At 43.2% G+C, this 19,015-nt stretch overlaps 2 protein-coding genes across 2 annotated transcripts; one reads left to right on the top strand and one right to left on the bottom strand.

Annotated features, from left to right (window-relative positions):
- Positions 1-7,161: 7,161 nt before the first annotated feature.
- Positions 7,162-8,580, top strand: LOC106573538 (uncharacterized). The gene is made up of 2 exons (XM_014148663.3): positions 7,162-7,447; positions 7,791-8,580. The coding sequence occupies exons 1-2, from the start codon at positions 7,328-7,330 to the stop codon at positions 8,397-8,399; spliced, it is 729 nt and encodes a 242-aa protein (XP_014004138.3). The 5' UTR covers positions 7,162-7,327; the 3' UTR covers positions 8,400-8,580.
- A 371-nt stretch (positions 8,581-8,951) lies between these two features.
- On the bottom strand, positions 8,952-18,960 carry LOC106573539 (stathmin-2). The gene is made up of 5 exons (XM_082975898.1): positions 18,792-18,960; positions 15,486-15,584; positions 12,059-12,231; positions 11,464-11,655; positions 8,952-10,455 (listed from the first exon to the last, which is right to left on the bottom strand). The coding sequence occupies exons 1-5, from the start codon at positions 18,808-18,810 to the stop codon at positions 10,396-10,398; spliced, it is 543 nt and encodes a 180-aa protein (XP_082832024.1). The 5' UTR covers positions 18,811-18,960; the 3' UTR covers positions 8,952-10,395.
- Positions 18,961-19,015: the final 55 nt, after the last annotated feature.

The following is a 19,015-nucleotide window of genomic DNA, read 5'->3' as shown; positions in this document are numbered from 1 at the left end:
CGCTTAACCTGGAAGCCAGGAGCACCAATGTGTCAGAGGAAACACCATACACATAGTGTCAGCGTGCACTGCGTGGATGCACTGCACGATGGGACCCTGCCGGCCCCTAACCTGGACAATGCCAACTGTTCGCCACCGGCTGCGACAGAGCCTGGACTCGAACCAGGATCTCTAATGACGCAGCTAGCACTGCAGTTCAGTGCTTTAGATCACTGCGCCACTCGGGAGGCACCTGGTTTCATACCTCTGGTCAACAAAACCCACTGGGTGTTGGTCTACAGACTGACCTCATAATCTAGCCACATACCCAGCAAATACACGTAACAGTCCCAATTATTGTCTGTTTTACAGTCAGTATATTATGTTGACCCCTGAGTTCAGGTTGTTTTTACGGTCTACATCTTATGTTGACCCCTGAGTTCAGGTTGTTTTTACAGTCTACATCTTATGTTGACCCCTGAGTTCAGGTTGTTTTTACAGTCAGTATGTTATGTTGACCCCTGAGTTCAGGTTGTTTTTACAGTCAGTATGTTATGTTTGACCCCTGAGTTCAGGTTGTTTTTACAGTCAGTATGTTATGTTGACCCCTGAGTTCAGGTTGTTTTTACAGTCAGTATGTTATGTTTGACCCCTGAGTTCAGGTTGTTTTTACAGTCAGTATGTTACGTTGCCCCCTGAGTTCAGGTTGTTTTTACAGTCAGTATGTTACGTTGCCCCCTGAGATCAGGTTGTTTTTACAGTCAGTATGTTACGTTGCCCCCTGAGATCAGGTTGTTTTTACAGTCAGTATGTTATGTTGAACCCTGAGATCAGGTTGTTTTTACAGTCAGTATGTTACGTTGCCCCCTGAGATCAGGTTGTTTTTACAGTCAGTATGTTATGTTGAACCCTGAGTTCAGGTTTTGTTAAAGAATGGGTTCATTCGGGGCTGTGGTGGAGCAGGTTGAGAGCTTCAAGTTCCTTGGTGTCCACATCACTAACAAACTATCATGGTCCAAACCCACCAAGACAGTCGTGAAGAGGGCACAACAAAGTCTATTCCCCCTCAGGAGACTGAAAAGATTTGGCATGAGTCCTCAGATCCTCAAAAAAATGTATAGCTGCACCATCGAGAGCATCCTGACTGGTTGCATCACTACCTGGTACGGCAACTGCTCGGCCTCCGACCCGAAGGCTCTACAGATGGTAGTGCGTACGGCCCAGTACATCACTGGGGCCAATCTTCCTGCCATCCAGGACCTCTATACCAGGCAGTGTCAGAGGAATGCCCTAAAAATTGTCAAAGACTCCAGACACCCTAATCATAGACTGTTCTCTCTGCTCCCGCACGGCAAGCAGTACCGGAGCGTCAAGTCTAGGTCCAAGAGGCTTCTAAACAGCTTCTAACCCCAAGCCATAAGACTCCTGGACAGCTAATCCAGGGCTGCCCAACCCTTTTCCTGGAGATCTACTGTCCTGTAGGTTTTCAATCAAACCCTAATTTAGCATATCTGATTTAGCTAGTTAAGGTCTTGTTGAGCAGCTAATTAGTAGAATCAGGTGTGTTCAATTACGGTTGGACTGAAAGCCCACAGGACGGTAGATCTCTAGGAAGAGGGTTGGGCAGCCCTGAGCTAATTAAATGGCTACCCAAACTATTTGCATTGCCCCCCCTTCTTTAACTCTCTGTTTATTATCTATGCATAGTCAATTTAATTGACTCTGTACCGGTATCCCCTGTACATAGCCTCCACATTGACTCTGTACCTGTACCCCCTGTATATAGCCTCCACATTGACTCTGTACCGGTACCCCCTGTATATAGCCTCCACATTGACTCTGTACTGGTACCCCCTGTATATAGCCTCCACATTGACTCTGTACCGGTACCCCCTGTATATAGCCTCCACATTGACTCTGTACCGGTACCCCCTGTATATAGCCTCCACATTGACTCTGTACCGGTACCCCCTGTATATAGCCTCCACATTGACACTGTACCGGTACCCCCTGTATATAGCCTCCACATTGACTCTGTACCGGTACCCCCTGTATATAGCCTCCACATTGACACTGTACCGGTACCCCCTGTATATAGCCTCCACATTGACACTGTACCAGTACCCCCTGTATATAGCCTCCACATTGACACTGTACCGGTACCCCCTGTATATAGCCTCCACATTGAGTCTTTTCCGGTACCCCCTGTATATAGCCTCCACATTGACACTGTACCGGTACCCCCTGTATATAGCCTCCACATTGACTCTGTACCGGTACCCCCTGTATATAGCCTCCACATTGACACTGTACCGGTACCCCCTGTATATAGCCTCCACATTGACTCTGTACCGGTACCCCCTGTATATAGCCTCCACATTGACACTGTACTGGTACCCCCTGTATATAGCCTCCACATTGACTCTGCACCGGTACCCCCTGTATATAGCCTCCACATTGACACTGTACCGGTACCCCCTGTATATAGCCTCCACATTGACTCTGTACCGGTACACCCTGTATATAGCCTCCACATTGACACTGTACTGGTACCCCCTGTATATAGCCTCCACATTGACTCTGCACCGGTACCCCCTGTATATAGCCTCCACATTGACACTGTACCGGTACACCCTGTATATAGCCTCCACATTGACTCTGTACCGGTACACCCTGTATATAGCCTCCACATTGACTCTGCACCGGTACCCCCTGTATATAGCCTCCACATTGACACTGTACCGGTACACCCTGTATATAGCCTCCACATTGACTCTGTACCGGTACACCCTGTATATAGCCTCCACATTGACTCTGCACCGGTACCCCCTGTATATAGCCTCCACATTGACACTGTACCGGTACCCCCTGTATATAGCCTCCACATTGACTCTGTACCGGTACCCCCTGTATATAGCCTCCACATTGACTCTGTACCGGTACCCCCTGTATATAGCCTTGCTATTATTATTTTACTGCTGCTCTTTAATTACTTGTTACTTCTATTTTTTATTAATCAATTTTTTACATAACACTTATTTTTCTTAAAACTGCATTGTTGGTTCAGGGCTTGTAAGTAAGCATTTCACTATAATACAACTACACCGGTTGTATTCGGCCCATGTGACAAATAAAAATGTGATTTGATTTCAGAAACTCAGAACTAAAATGTTGCATAATTGTGTCAGATACTTATTTTATGTTATGTAGTCTGTCCACACCAGATTAGGAGTGGGACTTTGTCTTGTTTAGATTTAGCAACAGTGGTGGAACTGTGAACCCAGACAGCAGAGCAGGGAGGAGCTATAGGAGGACGGCCTCATTGTAATGGCTGGAATGTAGTAAAATGGAACGGAGTCAAACATGGTTTCCATATTCTTGATGTGTTTGATACCGTTCCAATTATCCCATTCCAGCCATTACAATGAGCCCGTCCTCCTATAGATCCTCATACCAGCCTCCTCTGCCAGACAGTACAAACAGTAAATGTCCCTGACATCTGATCTGTTGTACCATGAAAGGCAGAGGAGAGCAAACATTAGATCATATAAAAGACTTGAACTATCCTTAGCATTACTGAAACATCAACAGGTAGAGTGAGACAGACTTACTGTACAGAGACACAGGGAGATTCATTATAGTGAGTGAGACATATTGAGATATGATGCTGGCTGTGTGTGTCACCGTTGTCCTGGGCCTTCTCTCAGTGAGTGGCTCCCAGGCGGCCCCTTTAACCTGTGAGGATCTCCTGAGACCACTGGAGCTGAGCAGTGTCAATCAGGTACTATCTACTGAACTGTACTGTCTGTCTGTCTGTCTGTTGGCCCGTCATCGGTCTGTCTTTCCGTCATCTGTCTGTCAGTCCGTCTGTCTGTGTATGTCTGTCCGTCTGTCTGTCATCTGTCTGTCTGTCAGTACATCCGTACGTCCGTATGCATTTCCGTGCGTCTGTCCCTCTGTCCGTCTTCTGTCTGTCCATCTATTGTTAGGGAAACATGGTTGTATGTGTCAGCTAACCCAGTTATTGTCTATCTGCCTTTCCATCTTGCAGACTCTGGGAAAGTGGGTGTATATTGCTGAGAGTTCAGACCGTCCTTTCTGGGAACAAATACTGTATACCTTATTACACAGTGCCTGGATAGAGGTCTCTGTCCCAGTCAGTACCCAGAACAACATTCTTGACATCGCCCAGTTCTATAGCTTCGGTATTTCGCATCAAAATGCTTTTGGATTCGGATGCTACAGGATCGACTCTAACTTTACTCTGCATGACAATAACACATGGACCTCAGTGATCCCCATCACTGTTACTGAGGTTCTCCTGACAACGTGCTCAGACTGCCTCCTGACCCTGGAGAGATGGGATGAGGATGGGGAGACCTTCACCTCTCTAACACTCTACAGTAGGAGAAGGGAGCTCACTGCTACTGAACTGGACTTCTATAAGAAACAGGTGGATTGTCTCAGTCTGCCACCAGCGACGTTCGTGGATCCAAAGAAAGATCTCTGTCCCGACACAACTCCACTCTTAGAAGATCAAATTGAGAAGGAATTTGAGAATGCAGTTAATTTTATTTCAGAGATTCCAAGAATGCTCAGAAATACATTTGAACAATTAAAGAATTCTGTTTATCAGCCATTTTCTGACATTTTCGGTTAATGAGTAGTTGCCTCCTCCTCCCTGATTGGTTTGCTGCCCACCATGTATTCTACAGTAACCCAGGGTTACAGTACCTAACCCAGCAAGCCTGTAAAATGTCCCTGATGCCTTGATGTGGGACCAAACTCCACTCTGCTAGTGTTGCTCTACATTCAACACAATAAATCCAGATTAAGACAAATGTGATTTACATTGTTTTGTTTGTCCCAATAATCAGCTACAATCGGGGGCATTTAAAAAGAAAAGGAAATAAAAGAAGGGTGATAGTCTACTTCAGGGTTTCTCAAACTGGGTTCTGGGGCCCCCAAGGGAACGTTCAGTTTTCTCCCCTAGCACTACACAGCTGACTCAAATCATCAACGCTGATTGATTAGTTGATTATTTGAATCAGCTGTGTAGTGCTTGGGCAAAAACCAAAAGGTGCACCCCTTGGGGTCCCCAGGGCCGAGTTTGGGAAACCCTGTTCTACTGACATCACTTACAGTAGCCTACTCAACGTCTGTTATCGACAGCAGGACAATCATTCCTAAAACATCAACGCCACTCAATATGTTTAAGTCATTGGTTCTTTTATTTGGCAGTTTACATGTTTCCTTGTCTTTAGCACAGAAAATAATGAGATGGTACATGTCATGTTGACAGAACCCCAAAGCTTTATTCAGCGAAGCTTGAGACACATGGAGGGAGAACACTTGTACTGTAGTAGTCAGCTTGTGAAGGATGCTGGCAGATCGTTGTGACATATCTAAAAAGGGTCATTTTAGTGGGCTGAATGTGGAGCATCCATTCTCTGTCTATGGAACTACCAGAGAGAGGACGCTGATGATATGACACCTCACTTGAAACACACACACACACATACACACACACACACACACACACACACACGTAGACTTAGAGTGAACGTGTGTCGCTGTTAGTCTATCAAGATAAAGGAAAGGGGGCTTTAGAACATTCTACTGGCCAGGATGTCATGTATGGTGGCTCTATGATGTCATAACATTCAAGTCTCCAGACTCAGTGGACATATCAGACTAGAGTAAACTAAAGTTAATCACCTGGCCTGCATCCCAAATGGAACACTATACCCTTATAACTGCACTACTCTGGTCAACAGTAGTGCACTTTATAGGGAACAGGTGCCATATATAGTCAGGGGTCAGTCTGGAGGAAGTGATAAACAGTTGATCCTTCTGGAGACACATTGTTAAAGAGGACCAATCACCTCTCTTGTTCCAGCTACCTCAAGATCATTTCAGGACATGTGGACATTTAAAGCCGAGAGTTTGGCAGATTGTTAATGTGCGTTCATAGCGTGTGTAGAAATGTCTGTGTGCATGTGTGAGTGAGTGTGTGTGTGTGTGACTGTGTGTGTGTGTGTGTGTGTGAGTGAGTGTCTGTGTACGTGAGTGTGTGTGTGTGTGTGTGTGTGTGTGTGTGTGTGTGTGTGTGTGTGTGTGTGTGTGTGTGTGTGTGTGTGTGTGTGTGTGTGTGTGTGTGTGTGTGTGTGTGTGTGTGTGGAGGGGTCAGGTGGGTGATGTAGTGTGTTGGTAGTGAAGTCCTCCACTCTCCAGGGCTTGGTGTCTGCTGTGGAGTTTCCAGGGGTGAGGCTGGGTGGAGGGACGTGGTTGGTGGACGTTGGGGAGAGGTGGGGCTCACGCTGTCAGCTCTTCCCTCAGCTCTTTGTTCCTGCGCACCACGGCTGCATGTCTCTCCTGAAACACAGGACACAGACACCACAGATAGAGAGGAGGAAGTTGATATCCACACTGGACAGGAAGTTAGAGCTATAGCATATGCAGTCAGGATGCACCCCTAGTGGTCTCTTAGAATGTGTGGTAGTCTCCTTGATCTGTTCCATCTTACATTACTAAGACATTTCGTTTTTTAATTTTAGTTTTTTTTACAGTCAGTATGTTATGTTGACCCCTGAGTTCAGGTTGTTTTGACAGTCAGTATGTTACGTTGACTCCTGAGTTCAGGTTGTTTTTACAGTCAGTATGTTACGTTGACTCCTGAGTTCAGGTTGTTTTGACAGTCAGTATGTTATGTTGACCCCTGAGTTCAGGTTGTTTTGACAGTCAGTATGTTACGTTGACTCCTGAGTTCAGGTTGTTTTTACAGTCAGTATGTTACGTTGACTCCTGAGTTCAGGTTGTTTTTACAGTCAGTATGTTATGTTTGACCCCTGAGTTCAGGTTGTTTTTACAGAGTATGTTATGTTGACCCCTGAGTTCAGGTTGTTTTGACAGTCAGTATGTTACGTTGACTCCTGAGTTCAGGTTGTTTTTACAGTCAGTATGTTATGTTGACCCTTCAGTTCAAGTTTTGTTTAAGAATAGGTTAATTTCACGAACTCAGCACTAAAATGTTACTTATTTGCTGTAGATACTCATTTTAAATGATGTAGTCTGTCCACAGGAGATTAGGAGTCTTTTTAGATTAAGCAACAGTGGTGGAACTGTGACCCAGACAGCAGAGCAGGACAGTGGGAGGAGCTATAGGAGAACGACCTCATTGTACTGGCTGATCTGTTGTACCATGAAAGGCAGAGGAGAGCAAACATTAGATCATATAAAAGACTTGAACTATCCTTAGCATTACTGAAACATCAACAGGTAGAGTGAGACAGACTTACTGTACAGAGACACAGGGAGATTCATTATAGTGAGTGAGACATATTGAGATATGATGCTGGCTGTGTGTGTCACCGTTGTCCTGGGCCTTCTCTCAGTGAGTGGCTCCCAGGCGGCCCCTTTAACCTGTGAGGATCTCCTGAGACCACTGGAGCTGAGCAGTGTCAATCAGGTACTATCTACTGAACTGTACTGTCTGTCTGTCCATCCACCTGTCCGTCTGTCCGTCTGTCCGTCTGTCTGTCTGTCTGTCTGTGTGTGTGTGTCTGTCTGTCTGTCTCTGTGTCTGTCTGTGTGTGTGTGTCTGTCTGTCTGTCTCTGTGTGTGTGTCTGTCTCTGTGTGTGTGTCTGTCTCTGTGTGTGTGTCTGTCTCTGTGTGTCTGTCTGTCTGTCTGTCTGTCTGTCTATGTGTGTGTGTGTCTGTCCGTCGTCTGTCTGTCCACCCATGGTTAGGGAGACAGGGTTGTTTGTGTCAGCTAACCCAGTTATTGTCTATCTGCCTTTCCATCTTGCAGACTCTGGGGAAGTGGGTGTATATTGCTGAGAGTTCAGACCGTCCTTTCTGGGAACAAATACTGTATACCTTATTACACAGTGCCTGGATAGAGGTCTCTGTCCCAGTCAGTACCCAGAACAACATTCTTGACATCGCCCAGTTCTATGGCTTCGGTATTTCGCATCAAAATGCTTTTGGATTCGGATGCTCCAGGATCGACTCTAACTTTACTCTGCATGACAATAGCACATGGACCTCAGTGATCCCCATCCCTGTTACTGAGGTTCTCCTGACAACGTGCTCAGACTGCCTCCTGACCCTGGAGAGATGGGATGAGGATGGGAAGACCTACACCTCTCTAACACTCTACAGTAGGAGAAGGGAGCTCACTGCTACTGAACTGGACTTCTATAAGAAACAGGTGGATTGTCTCAGTCTGCCACCAGCGACGTTCGTGGATCCAAAGAAAGATCTCTGTCCCGACACAACTCCACCCATAGAAGATCAAATTGCGAAGGAAGTTGAGAATGCAGTTGAAGTTATTTCAGAGATTCCAAGAATGCTCAGAAATACATTTGAACAATTAAAGAATTCTGTTTATCAGCCATTTTCGGACATTTTCGGTTAATGGGTAGTTGCCTCCTCCTCCCTGATTGGTTTGCTGCCCACCATGTATTCTTCAGTAACCCAGGGTTACAGTACCTAACCCAGCAAGCCTGTAAACAGTCCCTGATGCCTTGATGTGGGACCAAACTCCACTCTGCTAGTGTTGCTCTACATTCAACACAATAAATCCAGATTAAGACAAATGTGATTTACATTGTTTTGTTTGTCCCAATAATCAGCTACAATCGGGGGCATTTAAAAAGAAAAGGAAATAAAAGAAGGGTGATAGTCTACTTCAGGGTTTCTCAAACTGGGTCCTGGGGCCCCCAAGGGAACGTTCAGTTTTCTCCCCTAGCACTACACAGCTGACTCAAATCATCAACGCTGATTGATTAGTTGATTATTTGAATCAGCTGTGTAGTGCTTGGGCAAAAACCAAAAGGTGCACCCCTTGGGGTCCCCAGGGCCGAGTTTGGGAAACCCTGTTCTACTGACATCACTTACAGTAGCCTACTCAACGTCTGTTATCGACAGCAGGACAATCATTCCTAAAACATCAACGCCACTCAATATGTTTAAGTCATTGGTTCTTTTATTTGGCAGTTTACATGTTTCCTTGTCTTTAGCACAGAAAATAATGAGATGGTACATGTCATGTTGACAGAACCCCAAAGCTTTATTCAGCGAAGCTTGAGACACATGGAGGGAGAACACTTGTACTGTAGTAGTCAGCTTGTGAAGGATGCTGGCAGATCGTTGTGACATATCTAAAAAGGGTCATTTTAGTGGGCTGAATGTGGAGCATCCATTCTCTGTCTATGGAACTACCAGAGAGAGGACGCTGATGATATGACACCTCACTTGAAACACACACACACACATACACACACACACACACACACACACACACACACACGTAGACTTAGAGTGAACGTGTGTCGCTGTTAGTCTATCAAGATAAAGGAAAGGGGGCTTTAGAACATTCTACTGGCCAGGATGTCATGTATGGTGGCTCTATGATGTCATAACATTCAAGTCTCCAGACTCAGTGGACATATCAGACTAGAGTAAACTAAAGTTAATCACCTGGCCTGCATCCCAAATGGAACACTATACCCTTATAACTGCACTACTCTGGTCAACAGTAGTGCACTTTATAGGGAACAGGTGCCATATATAGTCAGGGGTCAGTCTGGAGGAAGTGATAAACAGTTGATCCTTCTGGAGACACATTGTTAAAGAGGACCAATCACCTCTCTTGTTCCAGCTACCTCAAGATCCTTTCAGGACATGTGGACATTTTAAGCCGAGAGTTTGGCAGATTGTTAATGTGCGTTCATAGCGTGTGTGTGTGTGTGTGTGTGTGTGTGTGTGTGTGTGTGTGTGTGTGTGTGTGTGTGTGTGTGTGTGTGTGTGTGTGTGTGTGTGTGTGTGTGTGTGTGTGTGTGTGTGTGTGTGTGTGTGAGGTGATAAAATGGGATGCGCTGTCAGGATTCTGAGTTCACGACCTGTTAACATTCTTCACAAAGACACAGAAACTGACATCATCAGAAAACAATACAAACGCCAGCTAACAACCAACTCACAACACCAAAAAATACTTTCACAAATAAATTATTGTACATTCAAATTTCAAGAACCAATAAATAATTAGATAACAAATTAAACATTTGAAATTGTACAACGCAGTACATTTGATACACTTGTTTGCGCTCAATCAGCCTAGTCTACCCATCAAGATAGATACAAAAATGAAGTATTTACAAAATAATACCCATGTTTTCATGTTGATTTTTTCCCCTTCGAAAAAAAGTAAATCATTAATTATCCATTTAAAAATACTGTTAATACTGATAGTGTGTGTGTGTGTGTGTGTGTGTGTGGAGGGGTCAGGTGGGTGATGTAGTGTGTTGGTAGTGAAGTCCTCCACTCTCCAGGGCTTGGTGTCTGCTGTGGAGTTTCCAGGGGTGAGGCTGGGTGGAGGGACGTGGTTGGTGGACGTTGGGGAGAGGTGGGGCTCACGCTGTCAGCTCTTCCCTCAGCTCTTTGTTCCTGCGCACCACGGCTGCATGTCTCTCCTGAAACACAGGACACAGACACCACAGATAGAGAGGAGGAAGTTGATATCCACACTGGACAGGAAGTTAGAGCTATAGCATATGCAGTCAGGATGCACCCCTAGTGGTCTCTTAGAATGAAGACTCTATTTTAATTGTAGTTCTATCATTCTAATTCTAGATCACACCTTCTCCTGCAGGCGATCCATCATGGCTGCCAGGTTGGCCTGGCGGTTCTCCTTGATCTGCTCCATCTTACATTACTAAGACATTACTACCCTGCTACATCATTACTGCTACTACCACAGAACTACTACTACTACTGCAGTACTACTACTACTACAGTACTACTACTTCAATAGTACTACTACTAATACCACCACTACTACTACTACTACTACTAGTACTACTACAACTACATTACTACTACTACTACTACTACCACAGTACTACTGCTACAACTACTATTACTACTACTCCATTACTACTACTACAGTACTGCTGGCCAGTCTTCTCTCACCTTCTCCTGCAGGCGTTCCATCATGGCTATGACTATGACTACTCCATGACTACTACTACAGTACTACTACTACTACAGTACCACTACTACCACTACTACTACTACTACTACTACTACTACTTCATTACTACTACTACTATTACTACTATAGTACTAATACTACTACTCCATGACTACTACTACAGTACTACTACTCCTACTACTACAGTATTACTACTACTACTCCCTTGCACCTACTACTCTATTACTACTACTACTACTACTCTATTACTACTACTACACTACTACTACTACTACTACTACTACTACTAATACTACTACTACTACTACTACTACTACTACTACTACTACTACATCAATACTACTACATTATTTATACTACTACTCTGACTACTATACTACAACTACATTACTACTACTACTACTACTAACACAGTACTACTGCTACAACTACTACTACTACTACTCCATTACTACTACTACAGTACTGCTGGCCAGTCTTCTCTCACCTTCTCCTGCAGGCGTTCCATCATGGCTGCAAGGTGGGCCTCCCGGTTCTCCTTGATTTGCTCCATCTTCATGGTGAGCTTCTCCTCCGCCATTTTGCTGAAGTTGTTGTTCTCTTCCATGGCCTTGAGCAGCACATCCCTCTCATGCTCCCTCTTCTCTGCCAGGGCCCTCAGCACCTGGGCCTCCTGGGACTGGACCACAGAGAGACCATGGATGTCACCATAGAGTTGGCATCACTAGAATGGTCAAAGCACCTCAGACCACAGTAATTTGACTCGTACATTCAATATGGCTGCCGATCCATCCACCACGGAATATGAACTTGAATGGGACAGCTGTTCTGTTGATTCTAATTATATGGATATTAATTATTATATCAACATGCAGGGCCCTTGGGTTGCCTACTCAAAGATCTAGAATTTTATACACTCTAAGGAAAAAAAGGTGCTATCAGACAGCAGACATTTTGGTTGCGGGTAGAACCACGGAACCAAAAAGGGTTCTACTAAGGGGACAGCCGAAGAACACTTTTGGGATCTTTTTTCTTAGTGTACCGCAGTTTTATCATTCTAGTTCTATAGTTCTACTACTCACCCTCCTCCGGTCCTCAGCTGCCTCCAATTTCTTCTGGATGTCCTCTAGGGACACCTCCCTCTTGGGGGGTGAAGCGATGCTGTGGGCCGCATCTGACACCGGGGAGGGGGGCTTCAGAATCACCTCAAAGGCTTGGCCCGACGCCCGCTTGTTGATTGGCTTCACCTCCATGTCTGAAAACAAGTGAAAAAGTTTATAATTTGTTTCTGTGGTCTGGTCTTCTGGGTTCTGGTCTTCTGGGTTCTGGTCTTCTGGAGTCTGGTCTTCTAAGTTCTGGGTTCTGGTCTTCTGTGTTCAGGATGGTTGGTAATTGAGGTGATAGCCAGTGTCTTCCTATTGCATTCTTACTCACGGCTAAAACGATTTTAGAGAGCAGTTTGTCAGTATTGTTGAGTGCTTGTGGAGAAATTCTGAGATACGTTATGTTATTTGGATGTCCACTTTAAACATGTCTTTTAGACATTTAGAGATTGTGTTTAGAGATTATGTTTGTCCAGGAGGGTTGTAATTTAGGACATGTCCAAAAGATATGGGAAGATGGGTGCATGTGAAACCACTTCATTATGTAGAGATTAGAGATTATGTTTGTCCAGGAGGGTTGTAATATAGGACATGTCCAAAAGATATGGGAAGATGCGTGCATGTGAAACCACTTCATTATGTAGAGATTAGAGATTATGTTTGTCCAGGAGGGTTGTAATTTAGGACATGTCCAAAAGATATGGGAAGATGGGTGCATGTGAAACCACTTCATTATGTAGAGATTAGAGATTATGTTTGTCCAGGAGGGTTGTAATATAGGACATGTCCAAAAGATATGGGAAGATGGGTGCATGTGAAACCACTTCATTTCATGTGTGTCTTGTGGATGTTTTTCTGAGGGGTTGGAATTAAGCATGAGACAGTTCTCTGTTGGACATCCATGTACTTTGGACAATAAAGTCATGTTCTTCAGTTCAGGAGGACATCCAAAACAATAAATATCCACAAATACAATATAGGGCCCAGCTCCTGGATTGAGCTGAAATGGCATCAGGTACAGTGAAATTCAGACTACAATGCTTTGACTTGATCTGAAAGATGACGCATTGGAATTAAAAAGTGTTGTGTTACGTTCCCCAGCAAGGAAACCAAAAATGTCACTCCAACAAAAGGGGGAACAAAGAGTCCCTGACCAACAACCAAAACGAAACAGGTGGAGTTTAAGGAGGGGTTCTGAAATGCACTCATGTGGGTGTCCACTGAAAGTTGACTAGCAACAACAACTGGAACATGAAAGATACCCACCATGAGACCCACTAAATTCACCAAGAAGAGGCAAACAAAAGAAAACCAACACCAAACTTCAAGACAGGAAGCAAACCAAAAAAGTGGAGCAAAATACAAGCAACTAAAGGATTTTATTTGTCTAGAAATCAAAACAGGGCGCGCCAACTAAAGGAGTTAACACTCCGCGTCTATACAGTACCAGTACAGTACCATCTATACAGTACCAGTACAGTACCATCTATACAGTACCAGTACAGTACCATCTATACAGTACCATCTATACAGTACCAGTACAGTACCATCTATACAGTACCATCTATTCAGTACCAGTACAGTACCATCTATACAGTACCAGTACAGTACCATCTATACAGTACCATCTATACAGTACCAGTACAGTACCATCTATACAGTACCGGTACAGTACCATCTATACAGTACCAGTACAGTACCATCTATACAGTACCAGTACATTACCATCTATACAGTACCAGTACAGTACCATCTATACAGTACCATCTATACAGTACCAGTACAGTACCATCTATACAGTACCAGTACAGTACCATCTATACAGTACCATCTATACAGTACCAGTACAGTACCATCTATACAGTACCAGTACAGTACCAGTACAGTACCATCTATACAGTACCATCTATACAGTGCCATCTATACAGTACCAGTGTTGTACCATCTATACAGTACCAGTACAGTACCATCTATAAAGTACCAGTGCAGTACCAGTGTTGTACCATCTATACAGTACCAGCGGTTGTACCATCTATACAGTACCAGTACAGTACCAGTACAGTACCATCTATACAGTACCAGTACAGTACCATCTATACAGTACCAGTACAGTACCAGTACATTACCATCTGTACAGTACCAGTACAGTACCATCTATACAGTACCAGTACGGTACCATCTATACAGTACCAGTACAGTACCATCTATACAGTACCAGTACAGTACCATCTATACATTACCATCTATACAGTACCAGTACATTTCCATCTATACAGTACCAGTACAGTACCATCTATACAGTACCAGTACAGTACCATCTATACAGTACCAGTACAGTACCATCTATACATTACCAGTACATTTCCATCTATACAGTACCAGTACAGTACCATCTATACAGTACCAGTACAGTACCATCTATACAGTACCATCTATACAGTACCAGCACAGTACCATCTATACAGTACCAGTACAGTACCATCTATACATTACCAGTACATTTCCATCTATACAGTACCAGTACAGTACCATCTATACAGTACCAGTACAGTACCATCTATACAGTACCAGTACAGTACCATCTATACAGTACCAGTACAGTACCATCTATACATTACCATCTATACAGTACCAGTACATTTCCATCTATACAGTACCAGTACAGTACCATATATACAGTACCAGTACAGTACCATCTATTCAGTACCAGTCAAAAGTTTGGACACACCCATTCATTCCAGGGTTTTTCTTTATTTTTACTATTTTCTACATTGTAGAATAATAGTGAAGACATCTAAATTATGAAATAACACATTGAATCATGTAGTAACCACAAAAGTGTTAAATAAATCAAAATATATTTTATATTTAAGATTCTTCAAAGTAGAGACCCTTTGCCTTTGAGGTTACCTGGAGGTGTGTTGGGTCATTGTCCTGTTGAAAAACCCTTGAATGAGTAGGTGTGTCAAACTTCTGACTGGTATTATATATATATATATATATATATTATATATATATATATATATATATATATATATATATATATATACATATATATAAACTGGAACATATTATTTTATTTATTTTTATTTTACAATCTTATTTTTCCTCTTTTTTTTTCTTATAGTTTCCTAAAACTCACGTGTTTTTGAAAAACTCACGTACGCTTCTATAACTCTCGTCCCTTGGAACGAGCTCAACCAAGACAATACTCAAAACAAATTGTGAGCCAGGGCAACAAACTGGCTAAACGCAAAACGTATTAACTGCCCACCCTTGGGAGATAATCAGCAACCAAGTTGTCCTTACGACAGACATGTCTAATTTCAAGAGTTAACTCCTGCAATATCTGTAGTAACTTTCCTATCCTGATTGGTTCTTACCTCTCGTGTGACCTGGTTCTTACCTTCGAACTCACAGACGACCAGCTTGTTGCGTGCCTCTGGATAGAAGCAGGAGCAGATGAGGGAGAAAACAGACAGCTCCTTCATCTTCTCTTTGTATGCTGAGGGAATACAAACACACCAGACTGTTAACACTGCTACGTGGAGGAGTCCAAAATGGCCCTCTATTCCCTATATGGTGCTTTAGCACCCTATTCTCTATATAGTGCTATTTAGCACACTATTCTCTACATAGTGCTTTAGCACTCTATTCTATATATAGTGCTTTAGCACCCTATTCTCTATATAGTGCTATTTAGCACACTATTCTCTATATAGTGCAACAGTAAAGCACTATAGGGAACAGGGTGCCATTTTAGACACAACCAAAGTCAGACACTATAATGGCACCTATAGGAGATAACATTGTCATTATGCTGTTTATTGACTGTGGAATAAAGATCATTCATACAGGCTTGCTTCACACTGACAGAATTAAAGCCTTTTCCGAGCCAGAGTGGCCCATACAGAACATTCATACAGGCTTGCTTCACACCGACAGAATTAAAGCCTTTTCCGAGCCAGACCGGCCCATACGGAACATTCATACAGGCTTGCTTCACACTGACAGTATTAAAGCCTTGTCCGAGCCAGAGCGGCCCATACAGAACATTCATACAGGCTTGCTTCACACTGACAGAATTAAAGCCTTGTCCGAGCCAGAGCGGCCCATACAGAACATTCATACAGGCTTGCTTCACACTGAAAGTATTAAAGCCTTGTCCGAGCCAGAGTGGCCCATACAGAACATTCATTGATCATTGATAAGGAAATTATATAATCAAAGTAAATTAATAAAGAATCCATCCCTGAAACGTAACTGATTAGTAATTAGTAGTTATGCAGCATGTGTAATGAATAATTAAAGTACTGAATGTAAGTCCCATAAGGTCTAGTAGAGACCCGGAAGGAAGAGAAATGTGTGTGTGTATTAGTGGGCCTAAGGGAACTGTAGACATGTGTGTGACCCGACCTGGAGAGACTTAGGAGAAAACAGGGAGTAACCTTCAAGGTCCCCCTAATCTCGGGGGAAAGGAACAGACAGCGCTGGGTAGTGATTAACAGTGGTGAGAAGTCTGGGGAGGGATACAATTCACCTACTGTTCATGTGTATGTATGTGCGTAGGATATCTATTGTTTGTGTGTAGGTATGTGCGTAAGCAGGGAGGGAGCATAAAATGAACATCTTTGTGTAATGTACTTCAGAACGTTCTCTGAATAAACTGTACGAACCTTTTGCAGATGCTGAGTCTTTGCCTAATTATTATTAACCCAGTGTCTTACAAACCTTGGGAATTAGTCAAAGCTTATTGATTGTTAATTATTATCATTAGGATAGAAAATTCTTATGACATTCATACAGGCTTGCTTCACACTGACAGTATTAAAGCGGCAGGTAGGTAGCCTAGTGGGTAGTGGTTGGGGCAGCAGGTAGCCTAGTGGTTAGAGCGTTGACCTAGTCACCTGAAAGGTTGCTAGATCGAATCCCCAAGCTGACAAGGTAAAAATCTGTCGTTCTGCCCCTGAACAAGGAAGTTAACCCACTGTTCCTAGGCTGTCATTGTAAATAAGAGTTTGTTCTTAACTGACTTGCCTGGTTAAATAAAGGTAAAATAATAAAAATCCTTGCCAGAGCTGCCCATAACTGATCATGAATTTCTGTTGAACTTGAGCGCTACTAATGAATTCTATCATGATCTGATAACAGTAAGCTAATGGGCATTAGCTAAAGGATAGATGCTACTCTTTCTTAATAGTGTTTTAATTGTCATTATTACGAGGAAGTCAACACTTCAATAGTGACGGAAGGATTTAGAAGAGACAGGCTGTGTCCAAATTCAAAATGGCACCCTACTCGCTTTGGATCAGGGCTCCATATGGCACACACAAAGTCTCTACCTCAACACCAACACCAAAATGAATACCTACTGTTTAACTATCACCCTACTGTATTAGGTCCTAGTAGGCCTGACTTCACTAAGGTACAGCATCAGAGAGCTAGAGAAAGAGCTCTGTCCGAAGAAGACTGCAGATTGTCAATACTGATTAGCCAACTGCTGCAAAGGCCAGCAGCGTGTGGAGCAGCCCATTGCTGCAGGGCTGACCACTCTCCCAGCCTGCTGTCTGGCGGCCCACTGCTCAAAACAGCCTGCTGCCACATGTCATCAGAATCACTAAGATCCAATGGAACTGCATGAATCCATTTCCATTCCATAATAGAATGTAGGCCCTACTGAACATAGCCTACTGAACATAGAATACATTCCGGCACTATGGAACCCCAAGAGCAAATATTTCTAGGTAAAACAGAGATCAGAGAACAGGAAGTAGGCCTATGACTTTTAAATGTTGGCTAATTCTATTGTCCGACTAGACAGAAAAGAGAATCAATTCTTTTGGATAATCAATCACTTTTACAGTTCCACTGAGAAACAACTCAGAAAAATGTCAAGACATAAAGCAACAAATAGTTTTCTCTCCCCCTTTATTGTGTGTTATGTTGACATATAACAGTTTAATTCAGTGTAGAATCCTTCACTAAAACAAAATACTCTAGGCCTTATTGTTTTGCATTGGCATATCATGGCTGATATTAATGACAAGGCCCTTATTCATTTATACTTTTTGTTTAATATTTTAATGTAACCCACATTTACTGTAATATAAAACACACAAAACTGCCAAATGATCCTAAATACATATCAGCCAAATTATGGTAACAAATACATGACTAACTATTGTAGCACAACGAATGACCACTGAATTCAATGCATTGTCAGTACGCCCCTTTCATTCACCTAAAATTCATTCTCTATCATATTCGAGCTCAAACAAGCGATATAACCGTTATAAGAGTATACTCATAAAAGTACATAAATTAAAAAAGGAATTATATCTCAGCCTGTCAGACTGTGTTGAAATGGTAGTCAGACCGGCGTATTGGGTGGGGTCTCTCTGCATTATGCTTCCTCTAGAGCCGCCGCCGTATCACCAGCAGTAGGTGCAGCGTTGTAAATAAAACCGCTATAAATAAGAAAAAAACTATCGCGCCAACATCTTAACCAGAATAAATCTTACACTTGATATAAAATCATATCATCCATAAAATGTCCAATCTGTAAGAGCAGTTTTTGTCTGCCGTCCCTATGGGCCCATATACTGTAATAAAATAATGAGGATGATGCAGGTGTCCGCACAGATCTCAGCCTCCATCCCTATAACAAACTCTAACAATTATCAATGCTGAAAAATCGTACTCGCATCCTTACCAATTGCAGTTTTGGCCATGGCTGTCTGTGGGTGTTGCAGCTATGGTCAGAGGGGCGAAAATGTTGTTTTAAGGCACTGAGTCAGCGAAAAAGACAAGACCGGGGGCTGAGATCAGGATGAGAGGTGCGGAGCGAGCTGGAAGATGGGAGTGGTTGAATTATGAGCGTCTCTGCGCACGAGCAGATTGCTTGGCCACCCTCCGTCCTTTGACGCGCATCTCTCA

This window comes from Salmo salar, chromosome 05 (assembly GCF_965601325.2).
Source record: "Salmo salar chromosome 05, fSalSal1, whole genome shotgun sequence".
Taxonomy (NCBI): Eukaryota; Metazoa; Chordata; class Actinopteri; order Salmoniformes; family Salmonidae; genus Salmo; species Salmo salar.
The sequence above is the reverse complement of the archived record's forward strand: the minus strand, read 5'-3'. Positions and strand labels throughout refer to the sequence as shown.

Bases quoted from the DNA above. Each gene is read 5' to 3' on its own strand.
- LOC106573538 (XM_014148663.3), top strand. From the start codon at position 7,328: ATGATGCTGGCTGTGTGTGTCACCGTTGTCCTGGGCCTTCTCTCAGTG. The intron at 7,448-7,790 runs GTACTATCTACT...TCCATCTTGCAG, and splicing joins AGCTGAGCAGTGTCAATCAG to ACTCTGGGGAAGTGGGTGTA.
- LOC106573539 (XM_082975898.1), bottom strand. The intron at 12,232-15,485 runs GTAAGAACCAGG...ACTTGTTTTCAG, and splicing joins GGTCGTCTGTGAGTTCGAAG to ACATGGAGGTGAAGCCAATC. The intron at 11,656-12,058 runs GTGAGTAGTAGA...TCTGTGGTCCAG, and splicing joins CAGCTGAGGACCGGAGGAGG to TCCCAGGAGGCCCAGGTGCT.